The sequence below is a fragment of the Monomorium pharaonis genome, chromosome 5 (assembly GCF_013373865.1).
Source record: "Monomorium pharaonis isolate MP-MQ-018 chromosome 5, ASM1337386v2, whole genome shotgun sequence".
Taxonomy (NCBI): Eukaryota; Metazoa; Arthropoda; class Insecta; order Hymenoptera; family Formicidae; genus Monomorium; species Monomorium pharaonis.
Window position 1 is genome coordinate 4,201,296 of NC_050471.1, and position 15,077 is coordinate 4,216,372.

General features: G+C 49.3%; 3 protein-coding genes across 7 annotated transcripts in view; 1 reads left to right on the forward strand and 2 right to left on the reverse strand.

The window, feature by feature from the left end:
• Positions 1 to 61: 61 nt before the first annotated feature.
• LOC105832641 lies at positions 62 to 4,233 on the reverse strand. Its single transcript, XM_012673772.3, has 8 exons — positions 3,776 to 4,233; positions 3,447 to 3,602; positions 2,705 to 3,070; positions 2,034 to 2,204; positions 1,701 to 1,924; positions 1,248 to 1,413; positions 1,003 to 1,165; positions 62 to 800 (listed from the first exon to the last, which is right to left on the reverse strand). The coding sequence occupies exons 1-8, from the start codon at positions 3,845 to 3,847 to the stop codon at positions 385 to 387; spliced, it is 1,734 nt and encodes a 577-aa protein (XP_012529226.1). The 5' UTR covers positions 3,848 to 4,233; the 3' UTR covers positions 62 to 384.
• Positions 4,234 to 4,381: 148 nt separating this feature from the next.
• Positions 4,382 to 7,344, reverse strand: LOC105832642 (39S ribosomal protein L50, mitochondrial). Of its 2 annotated transcripts, XM_036287106.1 has the most exons (5): positions 7,209 to 7,344; positions 6,903 to 7,033; positions 5,140 to 5,342; positions 4,687 to 4,806; positions 4,382 to 4,603 (listed from the first exon to the last, which is right to left on the reverse strand). In XM_036287106.1, exons 1-5 carry the CDS (start codon positions 7,281 to 7,283, stop codon positions 4,470 to 4,472), a joined length of 663 nt encoding a protein of 220 aa, XP_036142999.1. In that variant the 5' UTR covers positions 7,284 to 7,344; the 3' UTR covers positions 4,382 to 4,469. The 2 variants fall into 2 exon arrangements, with proteins under 2 accessions (XP_036142999.1, XP_036142998.1); XM_036287105.1 differs by having other exon boundaries at positions 5,144 to 5,342; positions 6,903 to 7,304.
• Positions 7,345 to 7,720: 376 nt separating this feature from the next.
• The window catches only part of LOC105836338 (mediator of RNA polymerase II transcription subunit 13), a 29,961-nt gene continuing 22,604 nt past the window's right edge, over positions 7,721 to 15,077 (forward strand). For all 4 annotated transcript variants that reach the window (XM_012680302.3, XM_028193434.2, XM_012680304.3 and 1 more), the window contains exon 1: positions 7,721 to 7,804. In XM_012680302.3, coding sequence (XP_012535756.1) covers positions 7,736 to 7,804 — 69 coding nt within the window. In that variant the 5' untranslated portion in view covers positions 7,721 to 7,735. The remainder of the gene's footprint in view (positions 7,805 to 15,077) is intronic.

A 15,077-nucleotide genomic window follows, 5' to 3' on the forward strand; every position in this document is an offset into this window, starting at 1 on the left:
ATTTTTATATCGTATAACAATCGAAGTTTGCTACGTTTATGAATGGTACATTTTATTTTGGTAATCACGTTTATTAATCAAACAGCAAGTAGTAATTTCATTCGTGATTTATAAATGAATTAATACTCATGTACGCGTGTTTGCTTGAAGTATCCAATTACTACTCATATCCGCTGCGCACTTTTTGTCAAAATATATACATATATATATATATACGCATAGGGATCGTTTGTAGAACGTGAAAAAAAAGGTTTTATTTTCTAGGGTTACATCAAATAATTATAAAATATTAAACTCATCGTAAGATTTACACGATACGAACATTATAACTAGTGATCACTGTGATAAAAAAAAGAGTATGTATAATAAGAAACACGTTATATTTTATCTATCACGAATCTCCTTCAGCAACGACGCCAGCGTGAAGTCCACCGAACCGGCTGACTTGAGTCTTCGTTCCAGAGCCTCGAAGTCCGTTCTCTCGAGCCACGTTGGCGGATCGCTCTCCCTCGACGGCAGAGGACACAGCAGTCTTTCGACGACGGCGCACAGTCCGCACCACTCCCTAAACCCTAGCGGCTGCGTTATGTCCCCTATCACAGACTTCATATAAGATCGCTGTTCATCCGTCAATGCCTTCCCGATCACTTCCCGAAGAGCCTCCTCGACATCGCTCGGTGAAATGCGTCGCGCGCTGTGCAATGCCTCCTCATTAAATTTATTAAATATCCGACCGAATATCAGTTTCCTTCCCGACGTGACGTACGCATGTTTGCTGAGGTACTGAAGCGGTGTTAATCCTACAATGATATTACATCGCTTATAAATGAATTCCAATCGATGAGATAAAGTAGATAAAAAAAATATACGGTGTAATGTATTATAAGTTCTAAAATACAAAAGCTTAAAGAAATAACAGGAATGTCCTGTTTAATACTTTTTACTTGTTTAATAGAAGCATAACTTGAAGTATCCGCGGATTCGTAAAACGTAACGACATACCACAAAGACTATGACTGTCGAGTAGTTCAAAGCGCGCCGCTTGACGCGAGAATATCCGGGGAGCGTTTTCCGCCGATAGGCCGGCACTGGTTTGACGAGATCCGCGCAGAGTCGAGTATGCGTCGCCTTTCACTCGTAATGCCTCCTCTAAGGCGATTCGTCTCTAAAAAAAAAAAAGGGAAAATGAATTACTTTTAGAAAAGATATTTTTTTCTTACTAATCGAATTTAGATCTGTCTCTTCACCTTGATTGAGAATTCCGCCTCCACCTTGTCACGATCCAGCTCTCGACACAAGTGCTTCAAGACTTCCGGCTCGAGGAAACTCGGAGGCATCGTGTGACTCGTCATCTGCGCGGACGTTCTCTTGGGAGACGTCGAGCCATCGACCTCGCCGGGGTTTACGTGAAGCCTATTACAGTTCATTAAAGAGATTATAATATGGAAATTTTCGAAATAGATTTCAATTGGAATTATTTAATTATTTCCTAGATTTATATTATTATTATTATTATTATAGTTTTATCGAAGTCTTTATACATTTATTGTGTTTTAAGGACAATTTCGATTGAAATCTATTTCGAGTAGTTAAACATTTTTCTTTCCATCCTCAGTCGATACTCCTCTCTATTTCTCTAGTGTGTAAATAAATAGACGGGACAACTGCATGCAGATGCATAATCTTTTGTGGATACTGACGACGATCGTCGAGATCCGTCTCCGATCTGCGAGACCTGCGTTATCGTAGGCTCGAGCGGATCGCGAACTTCCGTTTGTTGGCCGTAAGTCGAGCCCCTCCTACACTTTCTTTTACGCAATCGCTTTCCCCGTCTTCGTGTAATTGCTGGTTGCTGCTCGCTGCCGCTGTCGGCCTCCTCCTCCTCCTCTTCCTCCTCCATTTCCTCTGCGTTCCGGGACGAACTCTTTCACCAATAAGCAAGACAGTAGTGTCATTTTTCAAACAACGAAGAGTCTCAAATGAAAAAAAGGCACGCACACCTAGTTGCCTCTAGAGAGAGGTAATAGACATACCTTTTCGCATTTTTCAACGATGGGCGAGGAAGGTGACGGGGGACCAGCCCGCACAGGTGCCGCTAACGAATGTTGCGGTCGCGAGACCGGCTTGCCGACAAATACCTCGCTTTTTCGGGGCGTCGGCGGCAGTTCGAGCGTAAGAGCGTGCCAGCTAAAGGTCTCGTTTTCCTGAAACCCGATCGAACCGCCGATAACATCTTCGCGGAACAGACGTTTCGAATAGAGGAGAACGAGAGCCGCTCTCGGCTCGATCGCTGCTCCCATATGTAGAAACGTTTAAGCATTTTCCTCCAGTATTACAGTATCCATTCGCGGATTATCTCCTCGCGACCCTCTATTATTTACAAAACTAATTCATTTCTAATTATCTTCACTATTCTTATATGCTGTCGCATAAATTACAGGATTAAAATTTTCTTCTGTGTATCCTTTACATTATAAGAATTTTACTTTTTTGACAGATATACGTTATTTCGTTAATAGTGCTTTTGTCTAGTAGAATTATCCTATATTATTCTAGCTATCATTTTTGCAATTACTATTCTTTATCGTTTCTTAATATTCTTTGACGAGGAAATTTATCTCAATGGGCACGGATCAATCCGTCTACAACGAGAACCGAAAGAAAAATGAAATCGTCAAAGCGGGATTATGCATTTGACACCGACCACCTGCTGGTTCCGCGAGCTCGCTCGGAGATCCAGAACCAGGGTGGTGCGCTCGCGCGGATTGCAGGTCGCCGGCAAGTCTTCCTGGGCCGCGCGGCCAGTTAACGTTGTCGGTCCGCTGGCGAGCGTGGGCGCCGGGGTCAAAGGTCGCGAATCAGTTTCCGTGTATTTCCGGAAGAGCTCCTCGGGCACCGCCGAAGCGGTCATCTCGGCATTGTAACCATCGCAGCCGCCGTCACCGCCACCTCCGACATTTCCAGCCGCGGTCAGCTCGCCGCCGCCTCCGCCTGCGCCCACCTGCGCCAGCAGACTCGTCCGTATCATCTCCATTTCCTCCGGCAGCAAAAGAGCCTTTCCCTCGGTCGCCTGGTAAAAAGTGCATCGTGAAAAAAAAAAAAACAATAATGCGCGGATGTCGCATGGCGCGAGGCGCGCGATAAGCGAGACGCGGGGAGATGATGTAAACAATTGATCGAGTTTCCTTTTTCTCTCGAGTTGTACAATGCTTGGCCCGATAACTCTATTAATTATTACTATGATATTAATACAATGTAAACGAGATATTTTGTATCGCTAGATTTTATTCATAAAAAATATATGTATAATAAAAACTTGAGCAAGGATAAAATTTATACACGTTTGAATTGACAAATTAACTTTACATATATTTTTCACGGTGTTATCATACACCCTTTCCTCCGCTCCCTTTCTCGCTACGTACGACGGCGAATGAATCGTTTACCCATGTGTCCTTAGCGCGTCGCACCACCTCCTTGGCCTCGCAGTCCGCCGGATGGTTGCACAGGACCGAGCAGCCATAAGGATAAGGATTAAAGAGGCCGGCAAACGGTCGAAGGGCGAACGGTGCCGCTCGGGTACAGCCCGATAATTCCACGCTCTACGTAGATACATATATATATATACACGTGATCTTTGAATAAATAAAGGGACGGACTGACGCAAAGAAAAGAGAGAGAGAGAGAGAGAGAGAGAGAGAGAGAGAACAGGGCAGGCACGTGCTCGCCGCCGTCGCGCTAATATAGCTTCTTCTTCCTTCACTTTTTTTCTCACCTTGGGCTTCGGCCTGCGAATCGGTCGAATCCGCGCGGACAGGAGACCAGTCGCGCTCGCGAGCCCGGGCATCGCGATCCATCAGCCACCACTGTGACGATCTAATTCCGGCACTTTGCGCGCAAACGAGTCGTTCGTTACCTGCCTCGATACGGCACATCGGCACGTTGCTACGCGTGACCGATGGGTCGATCGGGGGAGAGGCTACGGCTCGCATCCGTGGTTACGCGATCACGTACTTGGCCTCCTCCTCCTCTTCCTCCTCCTCCTCCCTCGGCATTTCACGCGGTATCGAACGTCGCCCAACGAATTCGCGCCTCGTCTTCCATGAAAATTTTTTTCCATAAAAAAAATAATGTTGATTTATTCAAGCAGAAATGTTCATTTTCTATCGATGCGAATTAACTCTGATCTGGGTTCAATTAACTTCTTTTATCTTTTTAGTTCTAAGAGATAGAAAAAGAGAAAAAATAAGTTAAACCGAGATCAGAGTTCATTTACATTGGTGAAAGTGGACTGGATTAATCGCGGCAGATTACGATATCTTTGTTAAAACGTTCTCAAGGAGGGTGGTTATCGGCGTTGAAACGTTCTCAACGAGGGTAATTTATTGTTTAACAAAATTTATTGTTTATCTGTTGTATCTTTATACAACTTTCGCAATTGTTTTCATAATATCTACAACGATGGTCACTTAGATCTTCATCATCTCGTCCAGCCACGGATTCTCTTGCTTGTGTCCGGGATATTTCTTTTTGTACTTCAGACCGGTGACGAGGGTGGAGCTCTTCGGGAACGCCGTTTTGCCGTTGAACATCGTGTCGGTGTCTGAGGGGGAGAAAAAGAAGGGAAAATTATCGCGCCGTTGTAAAAACAGTCGGCGGTTGCGTAAATTATCGCGGTCTCCTCACCCGGATGGAATCGATGATAATTCTGCTGGATGTGCAAATTCTTGGGCAAATCTATTCTACCCAGCGCTTCGTACGGCGTCGTGCTGTCCACCGGTGTCGAATAAAACCGCTTCAGTTCCCCTACGCACACGAGATTCATATACTTATTCAAATTGTCAATTGATCGATTTAGCGCGTGTCAGGCGGTCGTCGGAGGTTCGTCGTTTCTCATCCCGAGAATCTCGCGTTTAAAAGGCAACAAGTTGGAAGACCCCAAATTTCTTGAAAAGGAGATTGGAAAAAAGATGGATGTTCAAATAAATAAATAAAAAGTTCCAATATCGAAGTTCGACAATTTCGCCTCGATATTGCCAAGGGAATCTTTTCTTTTTTTTCTCTCTCTTGATCGACACATTATAACGAACCTCGACGCCTGACAGGGAGGGCAAAACTTTTTTTTTTCCTTTCGCTAACCGACAGTTTCGATGGTGTAAAGCAGCGAGTTCGGGATGGAATGCTTGAACTCCTCCTCGCAGGCGACGAACAGCTTGAAGCGGAGCAAGGGATCCTCGAGCCTCGTGTCGTCGTCCGTAGAGACGGCTTGACTCGCGCAGATCGCGTCGATCCTCACGGCCGAATTCTCCGGCGGCTCGTAAGACTTTTGCGGCCTCAGGAATCTGAAAGCAGGATATCCGCAATCCTCACGTCGATCGCGCTTAAACTAAATCTAATTAATCTTTCTCGGCGTGAAACCACTCCCGAGCGGCGGTTTAAAGCAATGTAATTCTCTCGCTTTTTCTCTTCGGAACCTGTTGAAATAAAAATCACGAGAAGGGAAGGGAGAGATTGGAAGGAAACAGAGAGAGATTTTTTATTTATTTTTTTAGATCAACATCACGAGCGGTTTCGTTGATTCGACGGTATTCCTCGCGCCGAACTTTTCGCAATCCAGGAAAGATCGCTCGCGCTCTCTCCTTCCCTCCCTCTTTCTCTCTCTTTCTCGCTCTTTCGCGCGATGAAATTCGTTGTGACGCGTGAGAGGAAAGGACAATGGGCCCTGTGAGGTGGTGCGGCGGAAGGGATCGGAGGAGATCGATGCCCGCTGACCGTACGGTGCTGCCATCGCATGCACGCGCCCCCTCCCACCCGCCCTCTCATTGGACGGCGCTGAACATCGGCGCGTCCGGGTGCCCCCATGTCGAAACTCGCGAAACGAAACGACGCGGCGGCGGCGGCGGCTCGCTTTCGTAAACAATAATCAATAATCAATCTCCCGGTGTGTCGTAGGCGTCGCGCAGCGCCGATCGCGAGAGATCGCGCCTCTCTTCCTCTCTCCCGATCGAGCAAATCGACTTTTTGGGGAATCGATCTCGCGGACGATCGCTACGCACTGGCCGGAAAAGTCGCTCCGTCGAATTAATCCGTCCGTTAATCGCGAGAAGGAAAGGATTCGAACGGGAGCATGCATTTCCCGCGATCGCATCCACGCGGGAATACGCCGCGAGAGTTCCCGGAGTCGACGAACTCGAATCTCGACGGCTCCGAACCGGAATCCCATACCGTCCCACCATCCCTCGTTTCCCTCCGCTCCGGTCGCGACGTTTCGCGTAGAAGTACTTAAATCTAGATATTCTCTTCCCGGCCCGCCCATCCTTCTACCGCCGCCGCGCTGCCCGCTCACCTCTCTTCTACCGCTTTTGAAAAAGCTCGCGACGATCCGCAGAAATCCGCGCACACCGATTCCCGATCGACGTACGTTCCAGTACCCGGAAGAGAAAAAGTCACGCGAAAAAGACGCGAGCACAAAAAATAGTGTGGCTAGAAAGAAACACGAGCGTGAAGACGCAAACAATAACAGTCGAGTCGATCTAGTCGCGATTGCAAATTCTCCTGCGTATTCTCACTCTTTTTTTTGTGTGTGTGTACGCCGCGACTTTAAAAGATTGGCGCGTAGGTCGGAGTTAAACGTCGGAGCGGAGCGTCGAAGAGGAGAGAGGGGTGGGGGAGGCGGGGGAGGGGAGCGAGGACGCACGGCTCCGAGGACCTGTCAGATTCGCCGGGCGATTGGCCGAGGCGCGGGGGAGTGGTGGTAGGAACGGTTAATATGGCCGCGCGGTGCGACCACCGTTAGTCAGGCAGCGCCGCGACGTAACGAGAATTTCACCATACGACTGCGCGACGCGAAGCTGCGTTATACGACGTGTGCCGTCCGGGAGGACGCGGAACCGCGGGCTTACCCGCGGGCGGCGAGCGATTCCCCGGCGGAGCCGATCCGCGCCACCACCTCCTTCTTCGCGGCGGCCGGCTTCGCTCCCTTTCTCCGTTGGCTCTTGTGCCGGGCGATAACGTGACGCGTGCCTGTGATCACCTGCGGAAAGAGAAGAAGAGGAGAAAAATGACGATGTCGTTAGTGACGCGGGTGTGAGAGCTACGACGTGCGTGCGAAACGACGCGCGAGTGCGGGACGCCGCGGCGACGGCGGCGGATGGGTCTGCGTGTGCGTGTGTGTACGTGTGACCGGGATTTAATAGTGATTCACTGACCGTGCCGGTGGCGAGGATAGCCGATGTACTCTTAAACGCGGTGGCGAGCGAGCCATGCCTGATGAGCGCCGCCATCTTTTCCACGCAACGCGTTGTCGTCGTCGTCGTCGCCGTCGCGGTGTCAATAGCAGCAGCGGCAGCAGCACTGGTGGTAGTAGTGGTGACGGTGGTGGTAGTAGTGGTGATGGTGGTGGTAACAGCAGCAGCAGCAGCAGCAGCGGCGACAGCAGCGGCAACACCAGCGGCGACGGTAGCCGTCGACGGCAACTAGGACTGCGGCAGTGAGCGTTAGGGGGCGCACCCGGCGGCTGCGCTTGTTGTTTCCCATCGCCGCCCGCCGCCATTTTACGGTCGCCATTGAGAAGTGAAAACCCTCCTAAATGTTACGGGTCGAGTGAATAAAGCCGCGGTGTTTGCCCGCCCGTGGTCGCGCGGATTATCCTCGTGCGAGCGGGATAAGAGTCGTCGGCGGAGCTGTCGTACGGAGTGTTAGACTAAATGAGTGCACGGCGTACGATGGAGAAGCCATGACGCATCCGTCGCATCAAACCAACGGCGCCAGCCTGGAGGACTGCCACACGAATTTCTTCGCACTGGTGAGTAGACGATCGTCCGCGTATACACGCGCGCGCGCGCGCACGTACCCGCGATCCCGAACACCCTATCCTCACCTTCCATCCCGATGTGCCGCGATCGTTTCCGGATTCGATGTCGCGAATATCCGCGCGGCGAATCTCGGCGAACGCGGAGACAATCGCTGGAGAACGGGTGCGCGGGGCTCCTCCAAGGTGGCCGCCGCCGCCGTCATCGTCGTCGTTGTCGTCGTCGTTGTCGCCGCCGCCGTTGCCGTCATCCGGCATCCCGTACGTCACACGTCGCGACGACGCGGGTACGAACGGCCGAGCGAATGAGTGAGCGAGAGAGAAAGAGAGAGATGGAGTGAGAGCGTACGGCGACCACCGTCGCGCCCCGAACGTTAACCTATATTCACGGCGACGTCGCCGCGGTCGAGTATCTCGCATACTCGTTCGCCGTTGGCGACGTCAATGTCAACGTCGACGTCGTCATCATCATCGTCATCGCCATCGTTGCCATCGCTCTCGTGCTGGCTGGTGTTTTGTATCTCGCCAGAGTCCTTCCCCCTTCCCCGCCGCCCGTCCTCGCGGCGGCCCCGTACGTACGTACGTACGTGCATGCGTGCGTACGCGTATGTATGTGTTCGCACACGTACGTGCGCGCGTACGTCAGTGAGATTTGAAGTTTTGTTGTGTCGAGCCAATGTCACGCCTGATTCACGTCAGACGCGAAGTCTTACGGTACGTTGTACGAGACGGGGAAAAAGAGAGTCGAACGAGCGAACGTGCGTGCGTGCGTGCGAGCGAGCGAGAAAGAGAGGAGATAGAGCGAGAGAGAGAGAGAGAGAGAGAAAGAGTAACGAGTGGGAGGTGCGAGGAGGGGAAGTGAAGTGACCGCCAGAGGAGAGCGGAGAGAGGGCGAGAACATAGGCAGGCACGCCGTGTCCCGTAGTCTCTTTCTGCCCCCCCCCCCCCTCTCTCTGTCTCTCTCTCTCTCGTCCTCGTAATATCGCCGTGCTCTTCGAGCGCACAGCGAGAAATATTCGATTCTTGGTATCGGTCGCGGGTCTTTCCAGAGAGCCGCGAAAATTCCGCGAGGAAATCGCTCCGCCGCCACCGACGTTCCCGCCTCCCTTGCGGACGCTTTTTCGCAAGCGCGCGAGAAGGAGGAGGAGGAAACGTCGGCAGCGGCGGCGCGAGAACGGATAGCGGAGATCTTTCTCTTTTCTTTCTCTCTCTCTCTCTCTTCCCCCCTCCCTCTCTTTCTCACACGCGCGTAACATTCCTTTCGCCTCGGCGACTTGTCGCGAGGGAGGCAACAACGTGCGGCGTCTCGCGTCGCGTCGCGTCGCGCCGGCCGCCTTCGAATGAAAACTGTGTCAGGCGATTTTACGAAGCTTCGCCTCGTCACTGTATGCAGCCGCGTATTCGTTTTCGGCGTCCGCAGACACAAAGACAAGCGGAATCGCGAGCGCATACGAGATTGGCTGTTACGCGTTCATCTACCTACCTACCTACCTACCTACCTGTCTGCCTGCCCGTTGCTTGCCTGCCTGCCTGTACGTGAGAGCGAGAGAGAAGAAGCTCTTCGCGGTTTCTCCTTCCCCCCTTCTGTTTCACGCGTTATTTCTCTCTTTCTCGCTTATTTCGGGCGCGTGCGTACGTGCATGCGAGTGAACGTGCATGCGACTCACGCATACACGCGCCCCGCACGCACCTCTTTCTCTCTCTCTTTCTCTCTCCCTCTCTCTCTCTCGACGCAGACTGCGAACGGCGAGGCGAATGCCTTTTTTTTCTGTTGCTCGCGTTGCATCTCGCGTTTCTTCCCACACAGAGTACGGCTAAACATCACTGCGAGCGGACGACAGACGACGGCACCTTTCGTTCGTCCGGAGAGTCTCTTCGGTGTCTTCATCATGGTTTACATACGATCGCGAGACCCACTCGAGACCCCTTTCGTTTAAAACGCACAGATTATAGACCTCACGCGGAAGGGTCGCGCGCGGAGATTTTACAGATTTCAAAACTAGGAAAGTCTCACGTACATCTCTCGTCAAAGCGAGATAGTTGTCAAAACAGACGACCGGTCTGAGAAGGTACGCCCAAAATAACCGGATAACAACCGAGTAACCTTTTCCTTTCTCGTCGCAGACGTCACGTTCAGTTTTCTCTCTCTCTCTCTCTCTTTAATCCGTTTAGTATTTATAGATCGTAATTCACGTAAAGAATGCATATCCGCGTGCGCGCGAAACAGTGGACGTATTCAATGGTGTATGAATAAATAAGACGCGAATATACGAAATGCTTAACCGCAACAGAAACGAATGTAATTTTTTTAGTGCGAGCTGTTAGAAATACATAACGATAAGAGAAACGGGACAGAAATCAGACTGAAAAGTTACATCGATATCTGTGAAGACGAAAATATTAACGTGGGAAAAACCGAGAAACCAGGCCAGAAGTAAAATAAAAGCAGAAGCAAAGAAAGGAGAAATTTTTAAATGATAAATAATACCTGTATGTGTGAAGGTTATCTGCGGGAACAATTATCGATCATTTTCTAAGAGCTACCCGAATACAAATTTTGTGCAACGAACACGAAATAATAGGAACCTTGTATATTATAAAATCACCACGCAGTCGGAATTACTCGTGCAATTTTTAATGCCTGCAATGCAGCACATTTTTGAAAGCGCCAACAATTTTTTTTTTTTTTTTTTATTCAGCTTCGGACGAAGAATTGCGAAACACGTGGGGAAACGTGCTTTTCGCACATTCGAGCAATCTGGAGAATTCGTTGTTTGTCACGGGAATTGAATCGTGCGGAGACGCACGCGTCTGTGTCCGCCGATTATTTTCGTAGCGCGATAAAACGAGTCGCTAGCTGAGAACGTTTAACGAGATTAACCGCGACGACGAAGAAACCAGCTCTCCTCGAGTCTTCTCGCGTGTCATTGGCGACACTTCCCACACACGTGCCCTTTTACTGGCGATTTACTATGCCTCGAAAACGGCGCGAGCCCCTCGCTCCGCGCAATGATCCGTAAATTTTCCGGAAAGGGAGATAAAAAAAAAATACGTTGCACGTTCGCTCGCGGTATTTCATATTCGCGAAACTCGCGTTCGTGACACGGACATTTTTTACAACGAAAAAGACCGTGACAGAGATCGCCGGTTGCACTTTAAACCGGCCGTGCGCGCGCGTTCCCGTTGAACCCCGACAAAGCGGCGGGCTTTTGGAGCTTTATGAAAACCGCGCCGCGAGCTAATTCGGCTCGAGGCGGCGGGTGTATTTTATTCGATTATATACATATGTAAACGCGACGTACACGTATGCGCGGAAATTTATTGCAAAATGTGTAGCAAAGCTGTTTGATGTTCGCAATGGTAGCGCAACACCGGTTATTGACATCCCAATTATTTTCTTTATACCGCGCGAATATATGCGCGCGAATTAACACAATTTAATTAGACGCCAGTCGTAACTAATGACCCGTATAATTACACGGATAAAGGGAGAGAAGCGCGTTATACGCGAAGTATGTGTTGACGGATGAATTGTATACATTAGTATAATCGTGTAAACAGCCTTTCGGTCTCGTAAAATTTTATTTTTGATCGTCTCTCTCTCTCTCTCGTATCGAGGACCGAAGGCAGCAACAAAAACAAAAAGTTCACGTTTTCGTTTTCTCGAACAAATTAATTCACGTGGATGATTCGTGGAATGTACGGCCGTACGTGCACACTCGTCTAATTAATATTTACACACGAGTGTCATCGATTTACACATCGAGTGACAAAGTCACATTTCTGCATATCCCCGGCATAATTAGTCGACGATTTTTAGAGTTGCTTTAGAACTCATTAGCATTGAATAGAGACTGAAAACGAAATATCCAAATGTCGCGGTTCGCAGTTACTTTTCCGTTTTTATTTATTTTTATTTTTTGAGTATTTTCCAGCGGTTTTCATTCTTGCGAATGAAAAAGAAACATATTACGATAGAGAAGAGTGCGATAAAATGTACGTAAACGTTACTATTAACGCTTTATTAACTCTTAATTACTAAAGAGTCCGCGATTCTTTGTCCCATAGAATTTCGGGGGACTATTATGTGACCTTTCTGGAGTGACGGAAGCTGGTGTCAAGAATTGTTCCCGACGATATGAAACGTGTGTAACGATTGAGCCTAATTAAAACGACGTGTAACACCATTGATGCAGATAAACACGACTTACGAGTCTCTCTTTTTCTCGCGCGCAAACGTCGCGAAGAAATCGCTCGTGGCAGTGAGTTTTTTTATTATTATTTATTTTTTATGTTTACGGTCTCGTTGTATTCGCGGTAAAACTTGAACGGTGTGGCACGTAAAGAATATTCTCTCATATAGTGATACTCAATGTTTCAGAGACGACGGCGCCACACAGAAACGCGCGTCAATCGCGCGCGCGATTCTAATCGGATTAATTAGAGTAACAATAGAGATACGACACAGATAACAGAGTGGTAGTCGATTAATGAACATGGGCAAAAGTTTCAATTGAAAAGTTAATCGCCAATCCATATAGCACGCCGAAACCCGGAGGCTCGTCGATGAAGCGGAATTTGTTGAAATAAAAAATTATGTTTTCCAAATAGAATGTTTTAGTTTCAATATTCGTAAATATTGATCGTCGCGACGAATTTACATGAACGGGTGAAACGTGTCATTGAAACCGAGCCGAAAGCAAATAACTTTCGCATTGGCAAACCCGAAACGAACTCGCTCGGAGAACGAATCGCCATGCGAGAGACGCGCGTCGCGCGGTTATTTAACGAAACCTTTAATCTCATATCGGATGATTAATCAAGGTGAAATTTCCCATCGTTGGGTCCGCATTGGTTCGGTCGATACCCTTGACATAGCTGCGGTCGCTCCTCGTAACAATTCAAGGTGCAGCGTCAGCTCGAAAGGTATAATTTAACGGGTAAGGTTGCGTATATGGGAATCGGTTTTAGCCGTCCTCTCCTTCAGCAGCGACGTGTTGCGATCTACACACATTTGGCGCCGGTGGAAATTACGTCGGTGAAAATCGATCAGTCACATACACACTCACTTGTTCGGATAGAGACTCGTGGCAGAGACTCGGCGAGCTCGAAGGCGCGACAGAAAAGGCATTGCCACTGAAAAAATTTCAGAGCGCACGCGAAACGTCGACTCCGCGCATATGAGTCGCCGATCGGAAGTGATTATTTAAATGCGATCGCGCGTCAGTTCGTTACCCACCCGCGTTCCACGATCGTTAAGTCGGTGTTTATCGAGCACTGAAACTCTTAACTCTGAAATACGAGCTTTATATCAGAAACCTTCCTCGAAAGGTCAAAGTCTTAATTAATTCGCTTAAATTAACACGGTTTGTTAATGACTGAAATCAAGATAATGCCACGGGGAAAATTTTATAGTAAAACTCCACTAAGAGTAAACAGCAAGCGCGGACCAAGGAAGAAGTCATTTTTGCCATGTTTTTTTTTTTTTTTGTTTTAAATCAAATTGCCATAGTATTTACACCACCTGTGATTCTCTGAAATTTGAAACTTGAAACAATTTCCAAATAAAATTCTTTATGTTACACGAGATACTTCACTATTCAAATATAATCACCGTTGAAGGCGAACTTGTCGGTCCGCGGCACAGTGGCTAATGGGGAGGAGGGGCTTCCCCGATCTTGGAATTTCCGACTCGAGCGAGAAAGAAAGAAACATTTCACTCCGCGCGCGGGATAAATAAAAACGGACCACCCTGTATACATGTAGATCTTTATTTCGCGCGTACGGCTTTGGGAACCGCTGGGGCAACTTTACGCGGCCACGTCGTCGCATCGCTCCGGCGACTCCCCGCGTTCTCGCGGGCAGGCGTAGGTACGTCAGGCACGCGGCGGCTTCTCGTAGGCTCCTCCGCGGCACCGACCGAGTCACTCGGCTAGATTATGCTGAAACTGGTGCTCTCCGGAGCGGGAGAGAGAGAGAGAGAGAGAGAGAGAGAGAGAGAGAGACAGAGACAGAGACAGTAGGGGAAGTCCCCCGCCCAGCCTAGGTGAAAGCCTTGCACCGACTCTTGCGCGAGGACGCGGGTTTACAACTATGGAAGAGTCTCGGAACACGGAACACCGTCGTGTCGAGTTTCGCTTTGCCTTTACACGCGCCGTTCTCTCTTCAGATCCTGCTGCTGTCGCTGAAAAGGAACATGGACATTTGTTTGCTTATTTGTTTGTTGAGAAGCGGAGCGACCCTTCGGCAAAAAAAAAGTGTCGAGATTATAAAGACGCGATTATATAACGTGAATAATAACGTTGCGAGATCGACGCTGATATGATTAATAATATGATTATTTCTTCGCGTGAATTTTCAAGGAACACCACTCGGACGACGCTCATTTGTCTTCGATATTTCGAAATCGGCAGAAGCGACGAAGCTGAATTTTTCGGGCGCCTCTTTTTGCAACGACGGACGCTTTGCGAAACGCAATCGATCGCAGCTCGCTCATACCGGGTGTCCGGAATACGACGAACCTCTTATTCCTATGAGTGACTTCGCTATTGACATTAACGTATTGAGAACTCGTGTTCGATCGTTCCAATCCTCTCGTTCCCAATCCGCCGCGGATGGAGATGTGTTTTGAGGAGGCTCCTTATTCGCGTCGGTCCCTCTCCGTGATTATTATTTAGTTTTCGAAACGATTGAAGGATTTTCGCTCGGATCCGATACGGTTTACCGCGAGACTTCGCACACGCATTTCGTCTACGACGCGTACACTCGACTCGCGGATTTTACTTGGAGTTTCCGGAGTGTTCCTTCAGGGATCGCGCCTGTTATATCAAAATCGCTGGTTCGTGGAGCGCGCGCGCGCGCAGCACCGCGAAGGATTCAGGTCAAACCGTTTTCACCGTTGACGGTGATTAACCGTCTTAAGGATAATTAGAGGGAAGAGACGGAAGTATTACGGCGAGAAATATCGAGCGACGACGGCGGCGGGTCTCTCTCTCTCTCTCTCTCTCTTTCTCCCTTTCTCTCTCCCCCGCCATATTTGTCGAGGAGAGGAGAATTCGCGAATCCGAGAAAGGCGGCGGGATGCAAGGCAGACGGCGGCGACGATTCCGTTAGCCGTCTGCCGGTGGAATCGACCGAGCCGGTGGCCGCGGGCGCGCGCGGCTCCGGAGCACAAAGGCGATTGTCGAGGGCGAATTTTAAAACTATCCTCCCGTGATTTGGCGGGAGACGGCGAGGGACACGCGACGAGGAGGAGCCCTGCCGGCTA

What these genes read in the sequence shown, in the direction of transcription:
- LOC105832641 (XM_012673772.3), bottom strand. Translation starts at nt 3,847, where the DNA reads ATGCCCGGGCTCGCGAGCGCGACTGGTCTCCTGTCCGCGCGGATTCGA. An exon ending in GCTCGCGGAACCAGCAGGTG is followed by an intron (nt 2,205 to 2,704) that starts GTCGGTGTCAAA and finishes ATCGGGTTTCAG; the next exon opens with GAAAACGAGACCTTTAGCTG. An exon ending in GACGGATCTCGACGATCGTC is followed by an intron (nt 1,414 to 1,700) that starts GTCAGTATCCAC and finishes GAACTGTAATAG; the next exon opens with GCTTCACGTAAACCCCGGCG.
- LOC105832642 (XM_036287105.1), bottom strand. Translation starts at nt 7,283, where the DNA reads ATGGCGGCGCTCATCAGGCATGGCTCGCTCGCCACCGCGTTTAAGAGT. An exon ending in GAATCGCTCGCCGCCCGCGG is followed by an intron (nt 5,343 to 6,902) that starts GTAAGCCCGCGG and finishes TCCTGCTTTCAG; the next exon opens with ATTCCTGAGGCCGCAAAAGT. An exon ending in TTATCATCGATTCCATCCGG is followed by an intron (nt 4,604 to 4,686) that starts GTGAGGAGACCG and finishes TCTCCCCCTCAG; the next exon opens with ACACCGACACGATGTTCAAC.